The sequence below is a fragment of the Catharus ustulatus genome, chromosome 4, assembly GCF_009819885.2.
Source record: "Catharus ustulatus isolate bCatUst1 chromosome 4, bCatUst1.pri.v2, whole genome shotgun sequence".
NCBI lineage: Eukaryota > Metazoa > Chordata > Aves > Passeriformes > Turdidae > Catharus > Catharus ustulatus.
Genome location: NC_046224.1, coordinates 22,823,607 through 22,849,154, shown reverse-complemented (window position 1 = coordinate 22,849,154; position 25,548 = coordinate 22,823,607). Strand labels below are relative to the sequence as shown.

Sequence of the window (25,548 nt, the reverse complement as noted above, 5' to 3'; positions counted from 1 at the left end):
CGGTTGGCTGAGCGTCAGCGGGGCCGTGCGGCTCGGGCGCTGCGTCTGGCGGGAGCTTCCTGAGCCCCTCCGGCGGCGGTGCCGCGGAGCCATGGCGGGGTGGGGGTCGTTCTACCGGGGCGAGGGGCTGGAGGAGGAGGAGGAGCAGCAAATAGAGGAGGAAGGGGCCGAGGCGGTCGGTAAGGGCCTCCCACCCCCTCACAGAGGGCAGCTCGGGGCCTGCTGCCGGCTTTCGAGGCTTCACGGGCGGAGGGGCCGCTGCTAAAACTGTTTCCCCCCGTTCCGTAGCGGATCAGAGGTTTTCGGGCCGGGACAGCCTCATCTTCTTGGTGGATGCTTCCAAGGCCATGTTCGAGTCCGACGGGAACGCAGAGACTCCTTTCGACATGACCATACAGGTAGGGATGGATAAGCTGCTAATTGCCAAGGTTAGACTTTCACACTCCTTACTGAAATCTGTTTTCTTCTAATTTTGACCCGCGTGCGTTTTTTTCAGTGCATCCGGAATGTGTATACCAGCAAAATTATCAGCAGTGACAGGGACCTGTTAAGTGTTGTGTTCTATGGTACAGAAAACAACAAGAATTCGGCAGATTTCAAGCACATTTATGTTCTCCAGGAGCTGGACAATCCAGGTAAAATGGTATGAAGGTTGTGTATAAAAGATGGAGTAAGGAAATCACTGTAGTAACATTGTCAGTAACTGATCTCTCTAAAATCAGATAAGTTCTTGTTACTGAAATCCACTGTTGGTGGTGGGGATAGATTTAGATATTTAATGAAAGCTTAGAAACTTCATGAGATCCTAGTGTTTTCTTTCAGAGTTGGTTCAGATCCTTTTCTATACCTTTTCTTATATTTTAATGTGGTGGCTTCACTTGCTGTCTGCTAAACCTAGGAGTATCTCAGCAGAACTCTTGAGTGTCCGTCAGAAAAGTGCATGTCCATGCTAAGGCATCACAGATTCCAGCTGATGGAGAACATCACAGGATGGCTTAGACTGGATGGGATTTTGAAGGTCATCTTGCCCAGCCCTCTTGCTCAAGCAGTGTCAGCTAGAACAGGTGGTTCAATATGGTAGCCTGTTTGGGGTGTTCCATCTTTTATTTACATAATAAGCTCTGCAGTTGTTGAATTTCACTCTTTCATTTTCTTAATATTACATGCTATCTGCTTGATAACAAGTGCTGGTTGCTGAATTGGAAAGGCAGTAGGAGAAGTGCAAAGAATACATGCTAGTGGTGACAGTTTGGCAGTTGAGTCTTCTGGGGGAATTTTGTCTGCAACTTTTAATAGCAACCTTTATCTCTGAGGACTTTTGATTACATTTTCTTTACTACAGGGTGCAGGTTTAATGACACACAGGCTTTTCCTGAAAGAATTGTGCCTTGTCCTATTTTCAGAATTCATTACAATGGAGACCTGACAGGACTGCCTTAGGTTTTTCTCCCTTTTCTGCCAGACAGTGTGTTATTCTCCTCCTTCCCTGCTTGTCCTTTCTTCCATTTTAGAGGCAGTAGCCTCGCCATATGGATAAAAACAGCACAGGTGAAAGGTGGGTGTTGTTCTGGTGCCTTGAGAGGCTCCCTAGAACAGAGGCTAGACAGTGTTAAAGGAATAAGGTAGGTATTGATTAAAAGGCCTTCAGAGGACACGCCTTGGGCAGTACAAGAGCCTGGCTGTGGCTCCATCCAAGATGCACACCCGGTCACGAGTTTTCACTCTTCTATAAGTTTTGGTCCATTTACATATTTGGGTTAATTTTCCAATTACAGCTTCAGGTTTTGAAGTCCCATCCTCCGAGACTGCTTTCTTCAATTTGCTGTTGTTTGCACTTTTGGAGCCTGGAGCTGCCATGGTGTCCTTGGTTCTCAGGCTGGAAAAGGATTGTTTTGTCTAACTAAACTGTGAGGAGAACTTGCTAACGCTTTATATGAAGTTCAGAGTTATATACCAATGCAGTACAGAATCTAGAAAATATGAAAGCTAAAACTTAAGGCATCAGTTCCAAAGGAACAGAATTGTGTATTTGCTGCTCCTGGAGACCAGTGTGCTCTAGAGAAGGAAGAGGTGCTCTAGGTTATTACAGGGTACATAATTATGAACATTTTCATTAAAGGACAGAGGAGATGAAAATAAAATAGTAAAGGGAGAGGAAAACACTTTCAAATGAAATTTTGTAAGTGCTGTAGAGTCAAAATGAAGGACAAAGGAAGAAGCTGCAGAATACAGTGGCTGAAAAATGAAAGCTTCCATTGTAGATGAACAGGAGAAAACAGAACCTGCTGTTAAACAGGTGGGAAAAGGAGTCTTAGCTGGGTTGAAGTAAACCTCAGAGCTGCAACAAGGCTGTGGATAGCTGACCTGAATGTTGCTGTGATCTGTGGGCTTCTTCTTCACCTCTGTATGGATCCTCTCTGACATGAGGAGCGAGGAAGGAAGAGGAGGAGCTCTCCACCTTCCCAGCATGCTGTGGAGATTCAGGATGCATTTCAGGCTCCTTTCTTTCTGTGGTGGTGCAGCAGTCTGCTGTGCCTTTGCAGCTTGCTGTCTTTGCTGCTGAGCACTTGGCATTCAGTGGAAATTGTTTGCAATACTTTGATCCTTGTCTGTTGCCCTTCCCCACAGAAAGAGCCCACACTGGTGCCAGGGCATTTTGTGCCCTCTTGGCCCTGGCAGGTGCTTTCAGTGGTAACTGGCTTGTGATATTGCAGATGTTAGGCCATGCTGGACAGTTTTCTCAGCCAGGTGTTGGAAGGACACTGCCACAGAGGCACTTGGGAGCATTCCTTGGACATCAGCTGCAAGGGACCTTGGTGCATACTTAGAAGAGCTCGTGGTATTTCTTTCAATATTTCTAATGCATGTGAATGCTGTTGCTCCTCCAGGTGCAAAGCGTGTTCTAGAGCTGGACCAATACAGGGGAGATGAAGGACGAGCACTTTTCCGGGAGAACTTCGGCCATAACGCTGACTATTCACTGGGTGAAGCTCTCTGGGCCTGCTCGAATCTCTTCAGTGATGTCCGAGTCAAGCTGAGCCATAAGAGGATCATGCTCTTCACCAACGAGGATGACCCTCATGCCAATGACAGTGCTAAAGCCAAGCTGGCCAGGACCAGAGCTGGTGATCTGAGGGACACAGGTCATTATTTCCCCTTTTAATTTTAGACAAAATAAATGTGATGAAGCTTTGCAGCAGATGTTAACTGCTAGCTTGTGGTGGAAAAAGATGTAAAATCATCGGAGCTGAGGAATGTTTCTGAAAGTTTCTAAATTAGAAATTTGGCCTCTAATCTAAATTAGAATATGTATTTTCTCATCTGGTATCCAGTAGCTGGCACTTGTTTTCTAGGATCTCTTTCTAGTTTGATAGCATAAAGACATGAGAGGGACAAGAAAATAAACTTTTTTTTTGTTATTGTACCATTTTCCAGGAAGGGAATAATAACACCAAGTTAACACAAAAGGAAAATTACTTTAATGGTTCCATTTTGAATTAGCTGAAGAACATCAGCCTGAGCTCAGAGAGTAGACAGCATTAGTTCAGCAGTGTAGCTGAGGTAACCAGTGTTTTTGCAATTCAGGATATGTCCTAAGCTAAAAGCTGTGAACCTTCCTTAATCTTATAACTAAGGGAAAGGGGATTTTCTGAACTTGTTACTCCCCTCTATGCCTGACGTGAGATTATGTTTTATAGGAGCTTATCAGAGCCATTTCATATTCAGTGCTGTCCAGATTCTTAATTAGAGAGGAAACATTTTCTATTCTGCATTGTTTTGACTGAAGTTAAAGAACTTGTTTTGCCTCTTGCCCTGGAATCACCCCTTTCTCTAGAATATTTCACATCTGGTAGAGATGACAATTTGGAGCTTATTCTTACTTAAATAATTTGTGTAGATAGAGAAATTTGAGAGTGCTGAGATACATGCTGATGCAAGAAAAGAGTAGTCTCTGATCCTGTTCCTATCTCTTCCATGGTTTCTAGGTATCATCTTGGACTTGATGCACTTGAAGAAGCCTGGAGGATTCGATATCTCTTTGTTCTACAGGGATATTATAAATGTAGCAGAGGATGAGGACCTTGGGATCCAACCTAAAGAGTCAGAGAAACTGGAACATCTCATGAAGAAAGTACGAGCAAAGGAGACAAAGAAGCGGACTTTGGTCAGGTTTGTGACTAGTTATGATACATTGTTCAGTGCAGACACCTGATGTTATTTTCAGACTGCATCTCACTTTCCTCTTCTGAAATGATTGGTGCTTACATTCCTCAGTCTTAATTATTCAGTCCAAGATTGGTGTTTCTTCTGTAGTTTCCAAGGATATTTGTGGATGAGAAGAGCAGAGTAGACCTCTTTTTTCCCTCTGTGTGATCTGTATTGAGCTTAGTCAGAAATGATAATTTGTTAAAAAATTACATCGTTGGCAAGTACTTACCTAAAAAGCTGCAACATTAAAAATAGTTTATAGTGAAATCTTAGTGATTGAAATTAGGTTTTCTTGCCAGTACTAACTTAAAACTCATCTGAATGTGAATGCTGGGTACTTTGACCTGTTATTAAATAGTGATATGTTGCCAGTCTGTCTAGGCACTTGGCATGGATTCACACAGCCTTGATATTTCTAATCTTCTACTAAAAGATTAGAGATACTTAAGAGAGATTAAAGGGATCTTGACAAAGCAGATAGAAAGTATTTTTGGAACCACATGCTCCATAACAGTTGTTTTTTTAGGGAGTGAGTTCATAGCAGAATGATGTGGAAGCACAGTAAGGGAATTAACTTCAAGGCCTAATGTTTTTTTCCCAGTAAGTATTTATAAAGTATCCCAACCTGAGCTGTTGTCACTGACATTCTTGTTCCTTCTTGCAGCTTTATTTTCTTTTCTGGGAATGTTCCTCGAGTTTTCTAATAGCTGGGGAGGAAGAATTCCATACCAGTGATGCCTTTTACAAGAGAGGAAGTAGCATTTGTAACCCACTGTTCTGCTCTCATAAGTTGAACTTCTATTTTTAAACTTTTATATCTAATTTTTCCTCTAATGTCTGATTTATATTTTTTACTTAAATCTTGGTATTGTTTGTCTGAGTGGGTTTTTTGTGGGAGAATTTTGCCTTCTGCACAAACAGCTATGAGAATTCATGCACATTACAGTAAACATGACTGGGGTACCCAAAAGGGGACTTGTCCTGTGCTGTATTTGAGCATAGCTGCCCTTCAGTAAAAAGAAAGGTCAAAGAAATATGGTAAATTACTTGTGTTTAGATAACTTTTATGACCAGAAATTATGCTATTGCAAGAATATTTTTATGCAAGTGAGATTATGACTCAAATGATAGTATGTTTCCAAAGATATATGTGATTTTGGGGGAGCAGAACAGGAGAAGGTCAGAGGAAATAACTTACATGAGGAGGTGATTTTCTTCTGAAGTAGTGATCTTTCAGGAATCTCAAGTCTGTATCTGCTTTTTTACACAGGCTGAATCTGTATCTGAGCAACAATGTGGCACTTTCTGTGGGTGTTTACAACCTTATTCACAAAGCTTATAAACCATATCCGGTGAAGCTTTATCGGGAAACTAATGAACCAGTCAAAACCAAAACAAGGATGTTCAGTGGAAAAACAGGCAGCTTGCTCCTGCCCAGTGACACTAAAAGGGCTCAGGTAACATATGATTATGTGCTTGCTCTTTCTTGTCTCTGTGATATGTGAGAGAGATGCCAATTCCCTGGCTGCTTTTGTTTATATTGCACTTTCAAGATGAGATACAGAAATATTTGCATCTGTATGCGCCTGGGGACAGGCTGGTTGTATTTTGAGCTCTGCAGGGTGAGAGGGGTTGTTTCCCTGGCCTGACTGTCATGGGAAGGCATGGCTGCTGGTGGAAGTGCTGTCAGGAACTCAGGTCATTTCTTTCTGTAAGGCAGAGCGAGGCTGTCAGAGCCCGACCTTGTGTGACCCTGTGCCATTGCAGCTGCCGCCAGCTTTTGATTCCTTAGGGGTGGGTTTGGTCCATGTTGTTAAACATACAAGTGTGAATCACAGGGGAGTTGGAACTGTTTTCCAAACAGAAGGCATGTTACCTTTGGAGTGTTTTGTATAGATTTTTCTTTGTTTTGCCTCCCTACTTGACAATTTGGCTGATGTAAATTGAGTGTCCTGTTCTGATCAGGCACAGCTTTATTTCAAAGCAGGCTATATAGTTGCTAGGTATACTGTCACAAATGCACTTTGTGTCTTCTTCCATGTTGTCTTAAAATGAAGTATTAACTCTATTTCTAGTGGATATTAGTTTCTTGAAATAAATTATAGTGATAAACAGAAAGCTGAGCATTAAGCCCTCATGTCTACCTTCAGCAGCTGGACTATAATATGGTTTTGATTTTTGTGATTGCATGAGTGGTGCTACAGAAACATTGTTTCTCAGTCACTATTTCTGTCAGGAGTGGATAGCTGACATGCATCTGCTGAAGCAAGTTTACAATTGGACAGGACCTCTGAAATCAAAGTCTGATTCAGCCTGCCCAGAACAAGACTCACAGAACCAGATCAGGTTGCTCAGGGCTTTTTTTGGGACAACTCTGAAGAACTCCAGAGATGAAATGTGACAGCCTCTCTGTATCAGGGCTTAGCCATTTTCTTGGAAAAGTGCATTTTGCTTATGTTCAAGTGGAATTTCCCTTGGGATAATGGTCACAGGCTGTCAGTTGCCATTTTGGTGTGCACTGCTCATGAGGGTTTACACTGTCTTGTCTATAACCTTCTTTTAAGTAGTGGAACGCAGCAATTGCATCCTCTTCCTGCACTTCCTGCCCTGTCCTGCCACCTGGTCCCCGTTTTTTTTTTTTTTTTTTTTAAATGCTGGCAGCCCTATCATCTGCTCTTCCCTGGTTTAGACATATGGAAACCGACAGATTGTGCTGGAGAAAGAGGAGACAGAAGAATTAAAACGGTTCGATTCTCCAGGTTTGTTTCTGATTGGCTTCAAACCACTTTCAGTGCTCAAACAGCACCACCATATCAGGCCCTCCCAGTTCATCTATCCTGAGGAGTCCCTGGTGAGAGGTAAGCAAAGATGTCAAGAGAAGATTTACCACCTTGCTTTAGTGTAACCAGCTGATTCTTCTGTGTTTAAGCAGGGATCATTGGGTGTAAAAGCTTTGTCTAACTTAAAAACTTGCTAATGTTAAGAAGATCTGAATTAACTGTTATTACCCCTTTCAGCTGCAGATATTTCTTGTTTTCTTCTATAACAGAAGAGCCTGTTGTGCTGCTTGTCCATGGTGACAAGCAGCTAATTAAACCATGGGATGTAGTCACAAAGTACTTGTTTTAGCCATTCATGAAAGTGAGGGATCCTAGTACCTGACAACAAGGCAAAAGTGGTTAAAAAATCCCAAACAAAACCAGCCAACAACAAAAAAGGAAAAACCTAAACCCCAAACTAGGGGAGATAATTGTTCTTTCTAAGTCTGTATCACCTAGGAGTGGAAACATGATACTCAGTATATTTGAATTAACAGCACTTTACAAGCTTGTAAAGAGAGAAGGCAAGGACATGTAGAACTGCTTCTTTTTGCCTTTTTGTATGTATACATACCTCTGTTTATCTAGAAATATATCCCAAGCTGCAGTAGTAAGAAAAAACCTTTAGCTCCTCAGTCTAGCAGTGGATGAAGAGGGCTGAGTTATGACCAAAGGCTTTTCAGTGTCTGACTAAAGAAGAACCCCTATGCTTGCCTCTCTATCTACAGTTTCCTGGCTCAACTACTTTATTTATCAGTTTTTCCCTGACCACCATGTCTGGTGAAATACATCTGAGGCAAACGTGTGCCTCAGGAATTGTACTGAAGTTTGAATTTGTCGTGTGTTACTTCTACAAAAGGTCTATGATGTGCTTCTCTTGTGATGTCCCATCAAACAGAAATAGACTTTGTAGATAAAATTTCACAGGATTCCATTGCTCAGATGGTAGTGATTTCAGTTCTTCCACCAGAACTTGCACTGCTGGTTGGGAGAGACTCACTAACATTGTCCATTTTGAGTCTTTTCCCTTCCAAAATTTATTTCTACAATAATGCAAGCATTTGAAAGAAGTCACAGCTTTTAAATCTGTAATATCTAGAATTATATTCCAGAACAAAGGAGGAAAGCTGTCAGTCTAACCAATTCACTCTTTCCTTTGCAGGGAGTACCACACTGTTTAATGCCCTATTGATGAAGTGCTCAGAGAGGGAGATGATGATGCTGTGCAGGTACACCCCTCGCCGCAATGTGCCTCCTCGCTTTGTGGCCCTGGTTCCCCAGGAGGAAGAGCTGGATGAGCAGAAAGTGCAGATAGCCCCTCCAGGTATGGGAAGAGATGCTGCCTTTTCCCTGCATGAATGGATGTAGTCAGTGTAATGGCATCCTGTATTGAGGGAAAATATTCTTAATGGCACCACTCCTTAAAACTGGGGAAAATGCTTTCCAACGTTCCTTTTCTTCAGTTTTGTCAATGTAAGCTTCTGATGCAGAATCTATTTTTAAAGCCCCAGTTGCATCAGTGCTTGCTGAGATATGACCTGGCTAGGGTGTTTTCCTTGCCTTCTACCTCTTTTAGCAGATTCAAATAACTGATGTAGAAATGAAATGCCTTTTTTTCCTGTTTGTCCTGTAAGACAGAATATCTTTTCCTGAATTATGTTGTATCCTTGAATACGTTGTAAAGTATTAAATAAATAAATAATCTTGCATATAGTGAGCCTCATGCCACGTCAGCTGAGTGGGGAATGATTAGGGAGCACACTCTGCTGTTTTGCATTTTCTTACCTCTTTAAGTGCAAAAACATCTAAGAGAATGTAAAGTAGGGAAGTAACACTGCTTGTGTACAAAGTCAAGTATTTCAGAATAATGTGGACGATAATTTGATTTTCAAACAAATCTTTTTCAAACTCATACCCAGTAAGAGGTGGGAGAGGTGGATTAGTTGATGTCCTGCATAGAAAGCAAGTCACTGGTATCCAACTATGAGCTTAGTCTGAATGTCTTTCACAAAGCCATTAGTGATGGTTATAAACATTGAGATTGGGATTGAGTGTCATGCTGTAGGCACTTGGAAGCATTATGGATTGCTGTTGTTAACAACAAAATAGGTAGTTTGGAGTCATCAGACTCAGACGATAACCATATTGGTTTCTCCCATAAATTATGTTGAGACCATACTTCTGTGTAACTGTTGTCTTCCTCCCTCTCTTCTGTATAGGTTTCCACCTGATTTTTCTACCCTATGCAGATGATAAACGTAAGGTTGATTTTACAGAAAATGTGCCAGCCAGCCAAGAGCAGGTAGACAAAATGAAGGAAATAATTCAGAAGCTGCGGTTCAAGTACAGGTACCTGGAGATAAATCGGGTGCAGGGGGTGGCATGGGGAAGAAAGCACAACCATTGCTTGCTCTGTTGCGCGTGTTGTTCAGCTGTGGTGTTCCTGAGATGAGATTTTGATGTATTTTGATAGAAATTGCTTCTCTTTGCAGTAGCTTTGTCCAAACTTTATTCTTAATCATTCTGGATACCCAGGCACCACAATGCTTTATGTAGCACATTCTGGAGTTCTTTGTAGAATTGCTCTTGTTCTCTGGGCTGTTGTTATTTGTTGCAGAGGTATCACATTTTATTGTGGTTCTGCCACTCTACAGCAGATCAGACCCAGATCATTTAAATTAGAACACTTTAGAACAAGAGTTAGGCCTTTTTTTTTCATTATAGCTAGGATAAATGCTATGAAGTACTTGCATGGGAAATTTATTTTCCTAGATATGTGGAAGCCACCATAACTTACTAAAGTATAATGCCACTATCCCCTTTTGCCTCATACAACTTTATAACTCTCACACAGCATTCTTATGTGGTTGATACATGCTAGGATAGTGATTCAGCAGGTAAACTGAAAAGAGGAAAAGCAGTTCTGATGCGATGGATTGCTGTATGGGAAAGAGGGAAGTTTTATTCTGAAATAAGTTGATGGTAGATCTTAAGTGTTTTGTCTGTCTTCTTGGCAGCATGCATTGACGTTTTGGGGGATTCTTGACAGGGCTGACAGCTTTGAGAACCCAGTTTTGCAGCAGCACTTCAGGAATTTAGAGGCTTTGGCGCTGGATATGATGGAACCAGAGCAAGCTGAGGATCTTACAAGTGAGAACTATTGGCGGGTGTGAAGGGAGGCAGGGTAGGGGACTCGTGACTTTGTTATAAGTCAGATATGTGCTACTACAAACCCAAATGTCTTTTAAGAAATATTTCAGTTGTGTGCAGTTGCACTATGTAGGATTCTGGATGCGTCCATTCTGAAATACTGAATCCTTATTTTCTATGCTGTCACTTTTAAGGTAAAGAAAAAAATTGCTCACTTTACCATACAGAATTAAAATTGAATCAACTTTTTCCTATGGTGCGAAATGTTTTCTCTGAAATTCCTCTCTTCAAGATTCTCATTAATATTTCAGTGTGATAAATGGGCCAAATGAAGATAACTATTCTGCTGAGGGCAGTGCTGCCACCTAGTGACTGGGAGAGTTTATATTTAAGTGTCTTGTATCATCTCAGAGTGGGTCAGGAGGGAAGGACCCCAGTGGTCATCTGGTCCAACCTCCCTGCTCAAGCAGGGTTATCCAACAGCACATTGCACAGGGTTAGTTCCAGGTTGTTCTTCAATTATTTCTCCAGTGAGGAATATTCTACAACCTCTGTGGGTGACCTGTTTCAGTGCTCAGTCAACTTCTCAGTAAAGTTCTTCCTCAAGTTCAGGTGGCTCTTCCTGTGCTCCAGTTTCTGCCCATTGCCTTTTGTCCTATTGCTTGGCACCACCAAGAGCCTGGCACTATGGTCTTGACACCCTCCCTTCAGATACTTAGATGCATTGATGAGGTTCCCCTCTCAGTCATCTCTTCTGGAGGCTGAACAGGCCCAGTTCCTTCAGACTTTCCACATAAAGAAGATGTTCCAGTCCTTTAATCATCTTTGTTGTCTTCTGCTGGACCCATTCCAGAAGCTCCATGTCTCTCTTGTACCAAGGAGCTCAGAACTGGACACAGCATTCCAGATGGCTCTTGATGTTGCTTAGAGCTGTAAATTTCTCATTTGAGAGTATCATAACACAAGTATTTGCATTTTTGCATGCTTGCAGGATGCTTGAAGACCAGTTATTACAGAAGCACAGTTGTGTCAGGTGATGTTTCTGAAAAAACAGTCAGACTTGTTAGCACCAGTGCAGCTTTAAGAAGCAGCTGTTCTTTATTACAGTGCTGGATGCATGAGGGGATATCCCCACCAAAATCGTGCATCTCTAGTACAGAAAAAGCTGTTTATGTAGGTTTTCCTAGAAGAAACATACATGTGGTAATAATTTCCCCAAAATCATTAATGTGTGAGTTCCCCTTTGTGCACATGTTTTTCTGTCCTAGGGGTCTCTCTGGTGGTTATAGATCCTAAAGTTACCCTAAAGTGCTTGATGAACTGATGTCATTTCCCTATACAGAGTGGAGTTGGCATAGCTAGGCTGGTTCATATTTTGTGAGTGCCTTCTTGGTGAATGCTTAACATGATCCTGCAAAATAAAGGATTTTGTGGTTCCATATACTAATGGTTTTGTAGAATGAGTGTTGTATTTTTCCCTCCAGGTGAGCTGATAGTTCATCTGGCAACAGGGATGGTCTTGTAGACTTTCTTGTGGTCACACTGCTTCTGAGAGGGCAAATCTTTGTCTTTTGCCAGTGCCAAAGTCTGAACAGATGAGCCACAGGCTGGGCAACCTGGTGGATGAGTTTAAGCAGCTGGTTTATCCCCCTGGCTACAATCCTGATGTGAAGGCTGTAAAGCGAAAACAAGGTGAGTAATGGTGGTTCAGACACAAAACATAATGTCTGTATTCTGTTTAGAAGCCTCTGAAGTGGTTTCAGTTTGTCTCATAGTTTAAAGAAGCTGCTTGTGCAACAATTCTGCTGATCTCCACAACGAAGTATTATATCCAGTATTGATTCTTAGAGAGTAGAGAATATTGTGGTATCCAGTTGGAGAGTTGCTGGAGTGACAAACTGCAGAGTGAAGTATAGGAAGTAACATAGGTAAATGCAGAATATGTGTATTTAATATTGGGAACTTTCTGTTCTATGACAGAATAGTAAAATCACTCGTGCTTTCAGTTTGTTGGTGAGGGAGCAGACTTTATGTGTGGGCTGTTTAGCAAGTCCAAGATGGGCATCTTAAGGGCTAAATGTGTAAGTAATGCTGAAGTCCGTGTGTAATTTGGGAGTCTATGAAAGACTGCATAAAGTGAGTGTCACTTAGCTGAGCTCCCTCTGGAATCATTGCCTTCTGCTGTCTCAACAAGAATCCCTTAGAAGTTTCATTTGGAGGGGTGCTGTTTTCATCAGAACACAAAGTTTCATACATCAGTTAAGATCACTCCTATCAATAAAATACTGCATAACTTACATAGTGATACCTGTTTCTCAAAAGAAAACACAGAAACTACATCTGTGAGTGAGTGGTTGTTAAAGCACCATGTGCTAATGGCCATTAACTATGGTATGTATAAGAAATATTGATTTTTAAAATCTTTGTGATCTAAAATCTGTCTTTCTAGATTCTGATGGTCAAACTGAGAAGAAGCCCAAGGTGGAAGTCTCGAAAGATGAGCTGTGGAATCATGTGCAGAAGGGCACTCTAGGCAAGTTCACTGTACCTGTCCTGAAGGATGCATGTAGGCTTTTAGGGCTGAGGTGTGGAAGCAAGAAGCAGGAGCTTGTGGATGCTTTAACTGAATACTTTAATGAACGCTAAGCTGGAGAGGAAGGCTCTGGTTTACTTCTGTCTGCCTAGAATTTTGATTGTCTTATGTGGGTGCTGTGTCTGTTTAATCTTGCTATGAAAGAGACAGCAACTAAATGCTGCTCTGCCTAGCAGTGAAGCTTTTTACTTAGTTGTGAAACATCTCTGCAAAGCTGGATTCTGTTGACAGTAGCTAAAGGCAGAACTAAATTCCCTGTGAACTCTGGTCACCCACTGCACATGGACAGAGATGTGCCTTGCTGGTTTCTTAATAAAAGTTTGGACCTTTTCCTTTGCAACACTGACTGTGCTGTCCCTGCATCATAAAGGCAGCAGAACTCACTTCAGTGTAAGAAAACACAATGATCTGTGTTAATGGCACCACATGAATTCAAGCAGCAGGTTGAGTCTGTGTCCTAACAGAGGTATGAATATGTATTATTCTCCAAAACAGCCAGTATCAGTACTAGTAATAAAATTGGGTTCTTTTCTGCCGTCACCGTTACAAGTATTATCAGCAGATCTTAAAAGAAAAAAAAATTGTTACTGGGAAGCAGTATCCAATCCCTTGGGCAAAAGCTGCCACTTAAATCTGCTCACACAGGTCTTCCACTTTTAAATGATAATAGCAAAAGCTGGTTTAAAAATGGAAAACAAATTTTGTTCCCTGGAAGGCTGCAAGCATTTATCCCAATTAAATTGCTGAGATGGTATAGAGCTTTTCCACCACTCTAAGTGAGTATGAGTCAGACTATTGTGCAGGCTTCTGTACTCAAATCTGTGCTTTAAAAATAGAAGAATAGCAAGTTGTGGAGAGAGAGCCCTTGCTCCATACAGTATTTTTACTTTTCTAGTTGTACTTATGAAGGCTGCAGCTGGGTGTTTGGGGTTTTAGACTTCCATCCTTGGTGTGCCCCATCTGTCTTGCAGTGCAAGGTGACTAAAACCAATAAACAGTTGTTGCTTTTGCTTTAGGAAATTACTAATTGTTTAGTGAAACTCTTAACTTTCTATGGGACACAAACATTGGATACCTGAGGTGTCCATTTTGGTCTGCACAGAGTTTTTAGTGCCCAGAGATTCCTGTGTGTGGCTTGCAAAATGTCCTGTGACCAGTCTGTAGTGTGGCACATGGAGCTAGCTGTGACCACCCTTCTGGCACTGTGACTGTCCTAGCTGTGCCAGCACACTGCTCACTTCTACCTCCACAATTCCTCCAGAGAGCAGCTAGCCTGCATTGAGTTCTGCAGTACTGAAACTACATTACCTGTTAAGTTTCCAATCAGCCTGGATTAATTATTTTTAATAAAGATTTGCCTAAGCACTCAATTTATTTTGCCCTTGGGCAAAGAAGTTACTGTAAATGTTTGTCTTAGCAAGGCTTGAAGAGTGGAATAGTGAGACTATCCTGTCTGTAATTTTGTGAATTGAATTCTGCAGATATCCTTGTTAACATCTCTCTTGGCTTTCTAACCTTCGGGCACACTATGTTCCAGGCATTGGATGATTGTGGCATGCTTTAGGTTATTAGATCAGCCTCCTGCCTTTTTTTTTTTTTCGTTGTTGTTTTTAATAGCAGGCTATCACATTAAACAGAAGTTTAAAAGGGATGGCAATGGAGTGTTTCAGAGCAGAAAAAGACCATTTTGCTTGCTTAAGTATCCTTTATTTCTGCTCCTTATGTGCTTTCTCTTACATCAGCTGTCTTGATACAATAGGGCAAATTCTTGGCAAAGCTGTACTTCTAAACACAACTAGCTCAACAGTCAGCATCAGTAGAACGGAACAGGAGCCCTTCGCCCTTCTAAACCTCTATAAGGATTCTGAAGTATTTGTATTGAGTTCACCTCAGCAAGGATTACTGGTATCAGCCATTTAAAAAACATACAAACGTGGTATCTTCAGTCTTTCATGAGCAGACTTCATCTGCTTGGGATGTACTTACTAAAGGTACGAAGTTAGTGCCTCTGTGGAAACATTACAGGAAAATTTATTTTCCTTTCTCCTATTGCACCTAATGGACTTTATGCACTATTTTGCTTTGGCATCCTGCAATAGAAAACAGGTTTGATATTCCAACACAGGAGTTTAAACTTTTCTCATCGGAGCAGAAGTGGGTTTATTAAACAATATGCATTTAACTAAAAACTAGGTCCATAAAACCACCACTCATCCACACTGCTGTTGGTGCTCCATGCTGCTTTTCCAGGACATGAGATGATATAGCATTCTCTTCTTGAGACACATATTATCTGAAAAATTACTTGTTCTCTGTTTCCTTGGCCATGACATAAAAGGGTTCATCTTCAGTCAGGTGCCTAGAGTGAAGTAGCTAAAAAGCATGGCACTTGCTATAATTAACAGCCAGATGTAGGGTATTTGTCAGCCACAACAGGCTGCTCTCTGCCATGTGTTTTGTACTTAACTTCCCTAGGAAGCCCAACCTCAGTGGTAACAGTCATGCAAAGAAAACTGAGTAGGGAGTACAAATTACTGCACTGCACTAGCTTTTAGGTAACCTGTGAGCAACTTAGCTTTACAAGCAGAAACACTCCAGTTAGTTGCAAATATTTCACCAAGGGAATGACAATTCTATTTAGCTTTGCAGCATTTTTATTTTTTCTTAAAAAGTCAGTATTTAAAAATAATCAAGTTAAGAGAGTTCCCCTTGTATACTGCCAGAAGATTTCTGCTCCCCGTGCATCTCTCACAGAAGTCTCTTGTCTGGTTTCAAGGACAAAGGCTGTGCTACGTGCGCTGATCTTGGCTCCATCTGGTACACAGTAGGTGCTGCCTGCCTTTTACCTGCCTGTGCTGCTCTTATTGACTCCAGCAGCCTGAACACAGGGAACCTTTTCCTCAGTAGCCTAAACCGTTCAGAAACGCGGAGTTACTCACACCTGCTGGAGGCTGAAGCTTAGCAGAAATACTGCAACACAGAGAAAACTGACAGGTGGGTTGAAAAAGCCCTGAGCAGGCAGACAGGAAGACAAAGGGGGGACTTTTTTTTTTCTGTTCTTCTAAACATAAAACAGGAAACACAGTTGTACAGTCACTTTTCAATAAGTAATACAATGAGAATGAATCTATTGGAGTGGAAAAATAGAAAAGTGGGGAGATAGGAGGCAGAAACACTAATAATTGAGCCATTATGAAACAAAAATGTGGCATTTTGAAATTGATATCAACATTGATATCAAAACTATCATCTCAACTGAAGCTAAACATTAATTTCCCCTAATTTGCACTTTTCTGTTTCGAACACACACACTCATGGGCACTTAGACCAACAGTCTTTCTATAGCTTGCTGTACAGACTGGATCTGAGGCTTTAGCTGTGATCCCTCCTTGATGGTGATGGAGCAGGCGATGACAGGCCGGGAAACTCCGCATGCCCGGCCCAGGGCTTGCTTGGAGCGCACAAACACATAAGGTACATTCTTGTCCTCGCAGAGAAGAGGGAGGTGCAGGATGATCTCCAAGGGCTCTGCATCTGCTGCCATCACAATGAACTCTGCTATCCCTCTGTTCAGTGTTTTGGTGGCTGTAAAAGAAACTGGAGAGTCAGTCCAGGTCTTTCTGGAAAGCACATCTAATGTAAAACAACTTCAGGAGATGCTGAAAGTGGCATCAGTGGGAAGATTGCATGGGACATGGGTTCTAAGAGATTACTGAGTTTCTGTCCTGAGGGATGAGGATAGAAATTACAAGTTTGACTAGGTGAGGCTCCAAGCAACTGTGAAGGGAGCCACTCTATGAGCAGGTTGCACTAGAGGTACCTTCAAACCCAAATCTTGTATGGTTCTGAACTGGCTAGGTGTCTGGTAATCCCAGTGCCACACCACTGAAGCATACATGATTACAAACCACGCACCAGAAACACAATTTGGGAAATCTACCAGAGCTGCATATAAATGTCATAAAGATTACAGATTAGTTCTGTCCCTGAATATTGTTAAAGCAGGCTTGAAGGAGGAGAAAGGAGACAGACCTGCAATATCCAGATCTATATAAAAATGAGTGATTCACAGCTATAGAGAAAATACAGTCTCTACCCCTGGCATCTCACAAAATCCTTGTTATGACTTGTAGCACACTTTTTAACATACAAGTCTCACCTTCATTGGCTCCTTTGCGTAGCTGCTTATAGTTGCAGGATTGCTGCACCAGATCCAGCAGTGTTTTGGTGAGCTGTGCATCAGCCAGCGGGTAAGCTTTGGGATTCACTTCTGCCTCACTCTAACGGAAGAAGTAAAGAATATAACAATAGGAGCAAAGGAAGCTTTAGTCTGATCAACATTGCACAGGCATCATGTCCACCATATATATCGATTTCTGGAGTTGTGTCTCATCTGCTCTGGCCATATAGGAGAAACACCATTACATTTTACTCCTAAAAAAGTAAGGATTCTTCTTGTATCAAAGTAAAGGGGAAGACTAAGAAAGATACGCTTCTCATCAAAGTAAAGAGTGTATCTACTCACAACCTACACCCTACAATCCAGCAGCAGTGCACTTACAGGGCAGTCTGCAGGCGTTTTGTACCACAAAGACTACACAAAATGAAGCACTTGAGTGCACCTTAACAGTATAAATTAACAGCCTAAAAATTCTGAAGAAATCACCAGAAGAGCACGTATCAGGGTTACTCCCGCAAACCACAAGTCGCTTCTAAACGTTAGCACGGGCAGCGGGGTGGCACAGCAGCGAGGTCACAGGCGGTGTTAGCGAGCGGCGCTGGCAGAACCGCGGCCTCTCTGGCTCCCAGCACGGCACGGGGGTGACCCAGACACCGAGTCCCCCGTTACCGGGTGTGCCCAGGACCGCCAGCCGCCCGGACTGCCAGCTCCCCGGGCCTCCTCCGCCGCAGCGGCCGCACCTCCGCCCGCCCGCACGGCCTCCACGTGCTGCCCGCCGCGCAGCCGGGACGCGGCCTCCCTGTACCCCAGGCCCTCCGGAGGAAGAGGGGCAGGAAGAGGAGAAGGAAGAACAGGAGAAGGAGGAGGAAGAGGAGAAGAAGGAGGAGGAAGAGGAGGCTGGGGCCCGACGCCACTCACCATGGCCGCGGCGCGGTGGCTGCAGTCGGGCCGAGCGCGCTCTGAGGGAAGAGGCGGGAGCGCTGCTGCGGCCGCCGGAAGGGAGGCGGTGCCGGGGGCGGCCCCGGGGCGGAGCCGCCATCTCCGCGGGGGGCGGAGCCGCCCGGCAGTCCCGGCAGCGGCCGATGGCGGAGGGGGCGCAGGGGGCGGCGGGGGCCTGCGGTGACCATGGGCCGCGCTGGGCGCTGCCGCTCCGCCCGCCGCTCTGCCTCGCCTGCTCCGTGGAGACCCTGGGCGACGGCAGCGCCTCGGTGGGCAGCGCCTGCCCCGCCGCCCCTTCCCGTGTGCGGCTGGGCCGCGGAGCCCCCTCAGCGGGCCCCGCCCCGCCGGCTGGGCCGCCGCTCTGCGGCGCTCGGTTTGGGGCCGGGGCCCGGCCCGTGTGGCCTTTGGCCAGCACTGTCGCCTCGGCGCCCGGGCCCCGGTGGTCCTTTTCCCCTCAGGGTGGTGGGAGCAGCGCGGGGCTCGGGCCCAAGGCCTAACGGGCTGCTGTGTTTGATCCGTAGCTGGTGCGCAAGAAGCACGTCCTGTCCCGTCTCCAGGATGCCCTGGCCTGGCAGGCGCTGCCAGTCGTCCAGCTGCTGGCACAAGACGAGAGGGTGTGCTTGCATTTAATAGGAACTCTCTTTGGTAAGAGCTCTGCTGAGGCCTGGTACAGCAGCAGGGAGAAGGCAGTTACCTTTTGTTGAATACCTGTGAAGCTTCCCCACAATTGAAGCCAAAAAAAAAGAGCAGTGGAATATTGAGGTGCCTATCTCCATACGTTCACCATTCTTTTAAGTGTGTAATTACTCCCTTCAGAAATACCTGTCACTGATTTAGAATAGGTTAATTAATTTTCTCATTCCCCAAGGTGCAGGATTGGCATGTTCATAAAGTTCTTGCAATTCTCCAAAGTATCTTGACATAACTGTAAAGTCCTTCTGGAAAATAGGGAGTGCCTGGCATTTTGCTCTTTCCTGAATGCCCTCCATTCTGGTCTCATGCCTCTGGAGTTACATGAAGATACAGAAATCAAATTGTGAGCTTAAAAAGATGTTGCGGGATTTTATATCAAATGTGCAAAACACAAATCTATGTAGTCGGGTTTTTTTACGCCATCACTTTACATTTGTAGAAATCTTTGTTGCTGTACGACTAAAACCTGCTGCTTTCTGGTGAGTCAGCCTCAGCAAAATAGTGTTCAGCAGGATGTCAGAAAGTGTCTATTCAGTAAATCTCTGTGTTCTTGAACTTCTCTTACTGGTTTCTGTTTGTATAGCAGGGAAATGTCTTTGAAACTTCTAAAATCTTGATGGAGAAGAAATAATGGTCTAAATGAGGGAACAGTAATGCAGGAAGGGAAAGGTAGAAGGTAGAAATAAGAGTGCCTTCAAAGAGCAAATATACCAGATTGCTTTAATTCCACCATCTCATTTGCACATCACAGATAGTTATTGTTTTTTGGGGTAGGGTAACCTACAAGACCCTATCCTTGCCTTGACACACTGAATAGTTCAGTTGATTGCCCATAAGTTGTATTGTGTGCGTTTTGTAAGCAACTTTGTTAGAAACAATTTTATGCGGTTTTCATTCTTTTAATTGCACAAATTTATTTAATACATAATCCTTCAGGGTAGTGGAAAGAGTGATGATTGTGGCCAATTCAACCCTACACTGTATGGTGCTAACACAAAATACCCCAGAAGACAGGGATGCTGTGCTTGCATTTCAATGCTCTTGTCTGCTTTAATAATTCTCTGAGAAGAGAATTCTCTGTATGATTGGGTGGTTTGAGGACAGCTTTGGGTTTTACTGTACTTGGTATAACTCTTAAAGCAATTGAAATCCCAGTCTAAACTTGTAACTACAAACAATGGCATGTTCATTTTCAAAAGAGCTTGGATGAACCAAGGATCATTTAGCGCAAGAATTTAAGAGGGACCTCTATCATTCCAGAGTGTTGTTTCAGATATATAATACTGGATACACACAGTGAGATGTGGGGGTGGCAGCAGTTACATGTTCCCTGACATAGGTGGAGCCATTGACTTCAACTATAATGCACATAAAGAATTTGCAAGAGAACCGAGTGTCTCATGTCCCTGTATCCTGCTTATGAAGGCACCTTTTGGGGTACTCCCAGAGAGTATGCACCCTCACCTGACAAAATCAGGCTGGTGTGAAGCAGAGAAAACAAAACAGTTCTGAAAAAAAATTCATCTCTTTTTAACAAGAAGGAATTACAGCACTGGTGATCAGAAGCAGGAATGAATTCCATGACCTTTTGTGGTTTATCTTGTAGGGATGTTGCATTCTGTGGAAGACAGCAGTGCCCTGAACCTGTTAGTTGAAGGTGAGAGACAAATGCCGCATCTCAATTACTGCCAGTTTGTGAAGGAGAGAATCTGTCTCATCTGATACCTATAATGAGATGCTCAGCTTCGACACGGCTTCAGTGGGGAAGACCGTCTATATCTGTCCAACAAAAATGAGTGGTCTGCTCCAATACTGGAGGGGAGGGAGTGTGTGTATGTTTAAATATTTAACATTTCTCTCACAGGTTCTGTGTGTGTTATGAATTTAGTATCAGATGGGTAACTGTGCCTCAACTTTGGCATCTTTGGACCTGACCAAATTGTCAAAGCAAATGGAAATCTAAAGGGTCTACTGCTTTCTCCTTAGGAGTAGAGGGTGTTTGTGATTTAGCTGTACAGACTATAGATGCCTCTTTGGGAGCACTCCCTCATTTGAAAACTGAAGAAAATATTTGCAGGGCTGAAAAAGGAACCTCTGTAGTCCAGTTAACCATGGGCAACTCTGCTGAGTCTAGAGATACCAGCAATGCAATGATGCATTTCATGTCCAGCCGTGAAAGGTAAAAGGAACTGAAAACTTTTTCCAAAGGGATTTTAGTTTTCAGACACTTGCTTGAAATGGGGTTGAAAAGTGGAGAAGTCTTTCTGTCATGTTACTAGTCTGTTGAGAAATGAATGCTCTCTAACAGAGCAGTTTTAAATTAGTGTTGCCTAAGTCTTGAGAGTTCTTTTTTTTTAAATTTCTGAGAGTTTGGGGCAAGAAAGGGCTATTAAGCCATCTATAAATAACCTGTCTCCTGTCTCAGACATGCTTCTGCTGAGATGTGCAGCTCTGTAGCTGAAGTAGGTCTAGTATTGCCTTGGATTTACCAAGAAATGAACCCAATAGTCTCTGGTATTTCTTTTTAGAATGCTTTCCTAGGATACTGATCAAAAGTGTAGGTTTTCCAAATGAGTCATACCATGACAGCAAGCTACATCCAAGACAGCCTTACCAAATCTTGTGTAGAAATGTGCACAGTGTCTGAGTAATGGGGCTGTTGCCAAAATTTTATCTGCTGAACATTCAGGTGCCAGTTCTAAAAGTACTGGAAGAGGAACTTTGCTTCCTGCAACTGGTCTGCTGGTATATGTGTGGAGGCACAGGCAGCCTGCCAGCATCAGGCAACTCCCTTGTGATTTTGTTAGGGAAACCCCAGGTGATGTGTTGCCACTGCATGGCAAACATAATTTCTTGCTGATTCTTCATATTAGTACAGAGCTGACAGAGTTCTTAAAGTTTCAGTGAACCAATAATAACAGCACTTACTTGGGGCTGAGGAGGTGAACGGCACCACTGTGGTGACTGGCTCCTTGCTTTCTGGTATGGTGTATGAGAGAACTGCAGTGGGGAGATAGACTTCACTTACCTTAGGGACAGTAGCAGCTGAAGGAGGAGCTCTGAGTGTGAATCTAAGGATCCTCAACAGTTTCAGTTCTGATATCTTCTCTGGAAGGATGCATTTTTAAAGGCCAGTTTTTATACAGAAGGAAGCCTGGTCTATACGATTACCATAGCTTTTTTTGTTTTTAAGCTAGGTATTTTTCCCCTTCCTTTCCCGATTCCTTGCATTTGCTTGCTGTCCTGAGGCTCAGTTTGTCGCTTGCAGCTCATTTCCATGCATGGTTTGTAGTGTAGCTGAAGCAGGACTGATGGAATGATGCCTCAGGGAGCTTGAGCTGGGCTATCAGAAGTAATAGTGCTGGGAATGCTGCTGTAACCCTGCTCTCTCAGCACGTCTGTGCTCATTTCATTTCTAAGCTCTTTGCTCACTGGTCTGCTAAAGCCCCGTGGAAGATGGATTGTGAGTACTCTTGTGTGTGTAGTACTGATCCTGTTTTTTTGCCTAGTTCTGGTGCGGCTTGTTGTGGAGCTGAAGTCAGAGCAATACTTACACTGCATTTTGGATGAAAGTCAGAAGGAGGTCAGTGAAGATGAGTTCTCCTTCCTTCTAGTCTTTCAGAGGTTGAGGAATGAGTGGCCCTGTAAGACTGGGATGTAGCAGTGGAATCACAGAATTATAGAATGTTTTGGGTTGGAAGGGACCTTAAAAATCATCTAGTTCCAACCCTCCTGGCATGGGCAGGGGCGTCTTCCACTAGACCAGGCTCAAAGCCCCATCCAACCTGACTTTGTATGTCCTAATACCAGTTCCCAACTGTGATGTAGGCAGTGTTAGTGTCTACTGTGGAGTTTTTATATTGTTCTCATGATGCCTTGTGGCCATAGGGCTTCATGATACCCTTATGAAGCTCTGTGGTTTCCTGAGATCCTTCTTTCCCTACTTTACTGTTTCAGTAAAGGAGCTTTCCCAACCTGTGCCATGGGCTCATACTCTCTTCATTCCTAAGTTTATGATGGTCCCACGGGGTACAAATAAAGGGAAGTAGCAAAAGTGGTGAGAAATTATTCTGGTTCATCTGCTCATGTAAGAGATGGAGGGGAGAAAGAGGAAAAGGAACAACAAGCAAGCAATTCCTTGAATTTATTTAAAGACATTTTTGAGACTTAGTGTGTTATTCGGGGTTTTCCTGTGGTTTATCCTAAGTGGTGAAGAGGACCCATCTTTGGAAAAGATCCTGTCCTGGAAAATTGTGCATCACTGAGAACTTGCTGGTTTGGGTGCATTTCTGCCTTTGTACTGTGTCCTCATCAATGAAACATTTTCCTTCGCTGTCTCCTTTACAGCTGTGCAAGGCAGCTACCATGAGAAGCAGCCTGCCCACGTTTTCTCTCCTCGGCAAGCTGGCAGATGCCATCCCAGGCTTTGCTGATATACTTGTGGTAAAGCACAGTGAGTAGTGTGTCATGTCCCACTGAAGGGTGGTATTCACAGCTCTAGTACACATGAATGCATGCACTCTCCTGTCCCCCAGACGAGTTCATGAAGCCTGTTACACAAGAAGCCTGTCCAGAAGTCAGAGTGGCATTCAGGCCTCCTGAGATACATGTCAGAACCTTCATAGCAGGCTTGTTATCATGCTTTTAGCCAGGCAAAAGCAACCTCTGTGAACTGGGGTTGTGGGTCTGCCTCACAGGCAACATACATTTAGACTTTTTTTTCCTTGATCCAGTGCTTGGGGGTCTGGTGAGCAAGCTGAACTCTTTGTGGAGGGAGCTGGGATGATGTATCTTCATATGGTGAACAGTGAGCTCCACTAGCTGTTCATTACTTCATTCATTACTGTACCTCTGCTCAGAGGGACAGATGGTGCTGAGCACATCACCTAATTCATTAACCACATACACCAGTCTGTCCAGTAGGCTTTTGCAAGTTTTCAAGGGAAACAGGTTGGTGCTTTTAAAATGTCACTGAATGTTTACTGTTCCTGTTCCCCATACTAGATAATTTAGTGGATCATCTGCTGATGGGCTTGACATACCCAAATGAAGGTATAAAGGCTGCTGTCTGCTACTTGTATGGCAAACTGTACTCCTCTCCTGTTGGCAAAGAACGGCTCTCAGGACACTTTGAAGAAAGGCTGTGTGGTGTCTTCTTGAATACTCTGGAGTGTGCACAGACAAAGGAGCTGCAGGTTAATTGTTTGGGTAAGGCATTGCTGAGAGAAACTGCATGGTGCAAGGGAAGGCTTAGAATGAGGAAGAAATCCTTGGCTGGTTTAGATGCTCTAATGTGGGTTGTTCCATAGAGGATCTTTTTGCTGCTTGTCCAAAGCCATCAATCCTTTCTGTTACTCCATAGCAATGAAATGTCCCAGACCTGCTGCTGAGCACCCTCAGGCTCCTGTGTTCTCTCATTCCTCACATTTGCTCATCACTGACTAATCTTCAGTCTCTTCAGAGCTTGTGGGCTCTTCAGGGCCTGATCATCCCTCAATGATTGCAAATACTGTGCACAGGCAGGTGGGTTTTGTAGAGCAGTGGGATGGAGTCTAAAAAATACAGTCTTAAGATGTGAGGCATCATGTTAATTAGATATAGAGTTAATGTGGAAGTGGCACTTTCTTGCAGTTGTCCTTCCAATTGTGTATTTCAGCTGTTGCTGAGGAGCACAGTTTCAGCCTTTCTGACATTGCTTGTTTGTAAACCATCCAGGGAATTAATTTTTCTGGAAGGAGTCAAGCAGGAACTGTATTACTCCTCAGCTTATCTATTCAACTACTAGAAATAGATTATGATTCCTTTGAAAGTAGATTCTGTAGCTCAGATGATACCCCTGAGAATGTGTACTGATGATTTTCATAAATACCTGTGGCAGTGATCCATACTGTTGTAGGGAGGGAGTTCTTTGCTGTAGCTGAACACAACTGTTTCTATAAGAGCCTATGAAAATAGAAAGGGAAGGTAAATGCCTGTTCTCCAGGAAGTGTTCTGGGGAAAATGTCGTTGTGGTCACTGACTGCTTGGAGAAGAATGCAGATCAAGAGCTCTCCCAAGAAACAGTTTAAGGTGTGGTTACTAACAGAAGGTAATGCAAGTAGAGGGCTCCTGAGATGCACCCGTGTACATACATGACTCTGAGAAGGAACAGAGAGCAGATCAGACCAGCAAAAAGTATCAGCAACAAGGGGTTGCAAGATGTGGGGGTCATGGCAGTATCTGGCGATACAGTGAGAAGAAGCTCCCTAAACTGGAGGTGAGGCCCTCCAGGAGAGGGGTGGAAGTTAACATGAAGTCTTAGTCTGTAAATACTCGTGTGTTAATATAATCCTCACTGTGCTGCTCACTATGGTGCTCATTCTTGTTCCCCCTTTTGCAGGTTTGCTAAAGGAGCTGCTAAAATCTGAACATTTTGTATCTAGTCTTATGAATAATTCAAAGACAGAGGAGGAGACTGAGAATCCTGACTTTTTAGAAGGGGAAAATCCACTGCCACTTGTTCTGAAAAAGGTGATTGCTGAAGTAGTAGTGAATTGTTGGAACACAAATAATTTGCTGTAATGAACTTGTAATGAACCTTTATCTAAGGTTCATTATAAAAAAGCAGTGTTCTGCTACCAACACCAGCAATAGATGCTGCACTGAGAAATGGGGATACCTCTGTTGATCACCTTCTTGTTCATTCCTGTGTCTTGGAATGATGAAAATTTTACTCCTGGCCTTAACTGATTTCATTCACTTACACTTAAGGTCTGATACAGCACATGCAGCACCAGCATGACTAAGCCTGGGGGCAGAACTATTTTTACTCATGATCTACTCTGTTGTGGTTCTCATGTGCTTTTTTGAGTCTCTTTGGTTCAGTGTTTGATCTTACCTTAGCAAGTTTAATCTATGAAATAAATGCCAAAAGAAAGATCTTAATTTATGGTTTAAATTTTAAAAAGTAGAACAAAGTGTTTCCT

At 43.3% G+C, this 25,548-nt stretch overlaps 3 protein-coding genes across 3 annotated transcripts in view; 2 read left to right on the top strand and 1 right to left on the bottom strand.

Moving 5' to 3' along the window:
• The first annotated feature begins 18 nt into the window (after positions 1-18).
• Positions 19-13,111, top strand: XRCC6 (X-ray repair cross complementing 6). The gene is made up of 12 exons (XM_033057849.2): positions 19-179; positions 289-398; positions 497-635; positions 2,889-3,143; positions 3,987-4,170; positions 5,480-5,666; positions 6,899-7,067; positions 8,191-8,352; positions 9,248-9,377; positions 10,078-10,178; positions 11,757-11,870; positions 12,628-13,111. The coding sequence occupies exons 1-12, from the start codon at positions 92-94 to the stop codon at positions 12,822-12,824; spliced, it is 1,836 nt and encodes a 611-aa protein (XP_032913740.1). The 5' UTR covers positions 19-91; the 3' UTR covers positions 12,825-13,111.
• A 1,788-nt stretch (positions 13,112-14,899) lies between these two features.
• Positions 14,900-17,959, bottom strand: SNU13 (small nuclear ribonucleoprotein 13). Its single transcript, XM_033057850.1, has 3 exons — positions 17,870-17,959; positions 16,931-17,051; positions 14,900-16,356 (listed from the first exon to the last, which is right to left on the bottom strand). Exons 1-3 carry the CDS (start codon positions 17,870-17,872, stop codon positions 16,094-16,096), a joined length of 387 nt encoding a protein of 128 aa, XP_032913741.1. The 5' UTR covers positions 17,873-17,959; the 3' UTR covers positions 14,900-16,093.
• A 74-nt stretch (positions 17,960-18,033) lies between these two features.
• MEI1 (meiotic double-stranded break formation protein 1) overlaps positions 18,034-25,548 on the top strand; it is a 37,188-nt gene continuing 29,673 nt past the window's right edge. Inside the window, exons 1-7 of the mRNA XM_033057645.1 lie at positions 18,034-18,159; positions 18,412-18,535; positions 20,190-20,240; positions 22,093-22,166; positions 22,931-23,036; positions 23,588-23,791; positions 24,963-25,093. Of these exons, the coding sequence (XP_032913536.1) occupies positions 18,034-18,159; positions 18,412-18,535; positions 20,190-20,240; positions 22,093-22,166; positions 22,931-23,036; positions 23,588-23,791; positions 24,963-25,093 (816 nt within the window). The remainder of the gene's footprint in view (positions 18,160-18,411; positions 18,536-20,189; positions 20,241-22,092; positions 22,167-22,930; positions 23,037-23,587; positions 23,792-24,962; positions 25,094-25,548) is intronic.